The sequence below is a fragment of the Morone saxatilis genome, unplaced genomic scaffold (assembly GCF_004916995.1).
Source record: "Morone saxatilis isolate NCDOM2014 unplaced genomic scaffold, NCSU_SB_2.0 Contig6, whole genome shotgun sequence".
Lineage (NCBI taxonomy): Eukaryota > Metazoa > Chordata > Actinopteri > Moronidae > Morone > Morone saxatilis.
In genome coordinates, this window is record NW_023340206.1 from 2,695,755 (window position 1) to 2,698,902 (window position 3,148).

Sequence of the window (3,148 nt, forward strand, 5' to 3'; positions counted from 1 at the left end):
CTGAGGCTGATGCTGCGGAGGAGGTGTCAGGGCTGGATGATCCACTGAATGCTGGCTGTGATGCCGGTGACTGTGGGAAGCATGCGGCAGCGTGGCCCCTCTGGATGCCTCCATTCTCATCTGCTAACACGAGACAGTGCGTTAGCTCAGAGGAGTAAATTATATATTCGGTAACAAATTATTATTTTTTTAAATCCAGGTGACAAGCCCTGTTGTATCGAAAAGAAAGCCATACCTTGGAACTCTCCTCGATCTGGGTACCTCTCTTCCAGGCCTCAGAAAAAATGGAGCTCACCACACTCTGGGACCGGCCATGAGAAGAGCCTGTGTCCACCCCACTGTCTGAATGGCCTGAATGATTCGACTGGGACTCTGCAAACACACACAAATGACAGTAAGACTTTGTAAGAGAAGTGTTAAAGTTCTACATTTCACAAAGGGCTTGGTAAAGACCCCATTATTAGACCTGGTATTGTAAAAATGGGAGATTTCTTCTTCAAACACATATCCTGTAGCAGTAAAGTTTCCAAGAGAAAATTACCTTGGTGATTATCTTAGTTTGGGTTTGAAGACTACAAATTGGAGCCTGCATTTCAAACTGGGACAATTCAAAGATGCTACCAATTTGCATTCATAGAAATGTATGATCTAGTGTTTTTGGAACTTGACCTATACTAATAACTTTTTTTAATGAGCTTCTCAAAAGCCTCTCAACTTAGTGGAATCTTTCCCTTTTTTTAAATGTTGAAATGTCACTGATCTAGATGATCTATTTGAAATCTATTATTCTAATGCTGGGCCTGTTTAGACAATGAACTCACCGGGTATGCTGGCAGAACTGGAGCCTGATCGGATGCTGGAGGTAGAGAGAGACGACCAATCGTAAGCCGCCTCAGTCCTCTTCATGGCCTCCTGGTAGTTCACATACAGCTGCTTCCCATACTACACACACACAAAGTGAAAAAGCACAACAACAAAGGATTAATTAACATCATTTCCCATAGTAGTGTGACTATTTTTTGGTTGTTTTGCAGACTTTATCAAACCAGGTTTAGACGCACCTTGGCGATGCGAATACCGTTCACCCATTGGTGCAGGGTCCTGACATCATCACAGCACAGATACTTGATGTACTGCGACTTCTTCTGGATTTGTGGATGCTGCAAAAAATAGGTAAATATGTATTTGTATGTATTTTGCCAATCACAAATCCACTGAAGAATGACAGAATGTTTCTTCATTATGAAAGAATGACATATTTTGGCCATTTATGAGACAGTTTTCACATAAAATACAGAGTGAAAACAATTTATCCATTTATTAAATAGCAGTCAAATCAAATTAAACAGTGTGAACAGTTTGGAAGCATTTTGCGGAATGCTTCAACAGAAACACTTCTAATGGAAGACTTATGGCAGTAAATGCATTGGGGATGCTTGTGTGTGAGAGGAGCTCGAATACATCTCTAGGGACCATCAGAATATTTTCACATGTTCACACCGCTATTTTAAATCTATACACAGTGCGAGAAATTCACTCTCTGTCAGTGTCTGTGTTAACACATGTGCTGCCGTGAATACATTTGCATAAGATTTGATCAAAACATGTTTCAGACTTTCTCCACGCGGTGGAAGATAGAAGGGAGAGGGCTTCACCTTCAGGGCCAGGCAGTAGTCAGTGGGAGCCTTGTATTTGCTGCGGTAGTCCTGGCCGTAGTACACGTTAACATGGTCCAGCTGGAGGAAGCACACCAGATCTCTTGACGCCTGCAGAGAGGGAGGCAAGAGGAGGATGGATTGACTTTAAAAAGCAGTATGCAGGGTGGACAAGTTGCGCTGTCCATGATGCCAGAACAACTTGAGGCACTGAGACTTTCCTACAGGTACACGTGACATTTTGGTAACAGTTTGGACCGACTAGATGTATAAATATATGCATGGAAAAATCGAAATTGCATATTAATGGGCTTAAAGTTTTTTTGGAACACATGTTGTTTCTGTGCTTGAGTGAAGTTGCTCTAAACGGGCTTAAAATAATTATGCCGAGTCTCACTGTAGCCCAAGTCTTGTATGTATGTTTTAAGGGTGATTACACAGATCTAAATTAAATACACAGTGCTTTATTCAATGCCTGAGCTGGCACTGTATGTTTTGTTTTGCATTGTTGTCAACCTACTTTTCGGCTCACACAAGATTTAAATAAGGCATCAAAATTATACAGTATTGGGAAGGCAGCTACTGAATGCTGATGTTGTGTCTCAGAAGACACAGTGCAAAAAGCGTTGGAGGATGATAGTGCTAAAAATAGAGCACATGTGCGCACAAAAAGACAAAAAAAAAAAGAAAAGAAAAGCATGTGCTGTATCTGTTGTGTTCAAAGTGATCCGGCACTAAACAGGAAATGCCACAGAGCAGACTGTGTGAATCTGGTTCTCATAACCCCAACCCACATTTCTGTTCCCCCGTCTTCATTTGTGCCTGAGTAGCGTGACTGCGTGCCTAAAGCAAACCAACCAATCTCAAGTCTCACTGACCTTGGCTTTCCCTTTGGGGACGTAGTAGATCCCTGAAGCTCTGAGGAGGAAGTAGCGCTTCTTCCACGACTTCTTCCCATCCTCCTTCAGCCACAGGACACCCTCGATCTCTGGCACCGACACCGAGCCACCACAGAAACACTCCTGATGGATACACACACGCACATACATCGATGTCCGAGTTTATCTTGCGATTCCTGATCCGTAGTAGTCGTAAGTCAGTTTTTATCATATTAGGACAACCTCATCCTTTTCTTTTATGTTTTAGTCATTTTAGTCAAACCTGTTCACATAAATAAGATTTTATCTTTTCATCTGATGAAAAAAAACTTGAAGAGTTACCTAGAGCTGTAACCATTAGTCGATTAATCAAATGATTGTCAACATTTAAATTAATCGGCAACTGTTTAGTGAATTGTTTCCTGGTTTTAAGTCATTCTTCAAGAAAAAAAAATTCTTCTCTCAGATTCTTGATCTTCTCAAATGTGAATATTTTCTGGTTTCTTGAATCTTCTATGACAGTAAACAGAATATCTTTGGGTTATGGACAAAATAAGACATTTGAGGAGGTCAGCTTAGGCTTTGTGAACAGTGATCACCATTTTTCACCATTTC

The 3,148-nt window shown here is 41.2% G+C and overlaps 1 protein-coding gene across 1 annotated transcript in view; it reads right to left on the reverse strand.

Moving 5' to 3' along the window:
• The window catches only part of raph1b (Ras association (RalGDS/AF-6) and pleckstrin homology domains 1b), a 39,549-nt gene that overhangs the window by 2,298 nt on the left and 34,103 nt on the right, over positions 1-3,148 (reverse strand). The window contains exons 11-16 of the mRNA XM_035678051.1: positions 2,534-2,677; positions 1,656-1,766; positions 1,062-1,160; positions 822-942; positions 236-372; positions 3-120 (exon numbers count right to left, since the gene is read on the reverse strand). Coding sequence (XP_035533944.1) covers positions 3-120; positions 236-372; positions 822-942; positions 1,062-1,160; positions 1,656-1,766; positions 2,534-2,677 — 730 coding nt within the window. The remainder of the gene's footprint in view (positions 1-2; positions 121-235; positions 373-821; positions 943-1,061; positions 1,161-1,655; positions 1,767-2,533; positions 2,678-3,148) is intronic.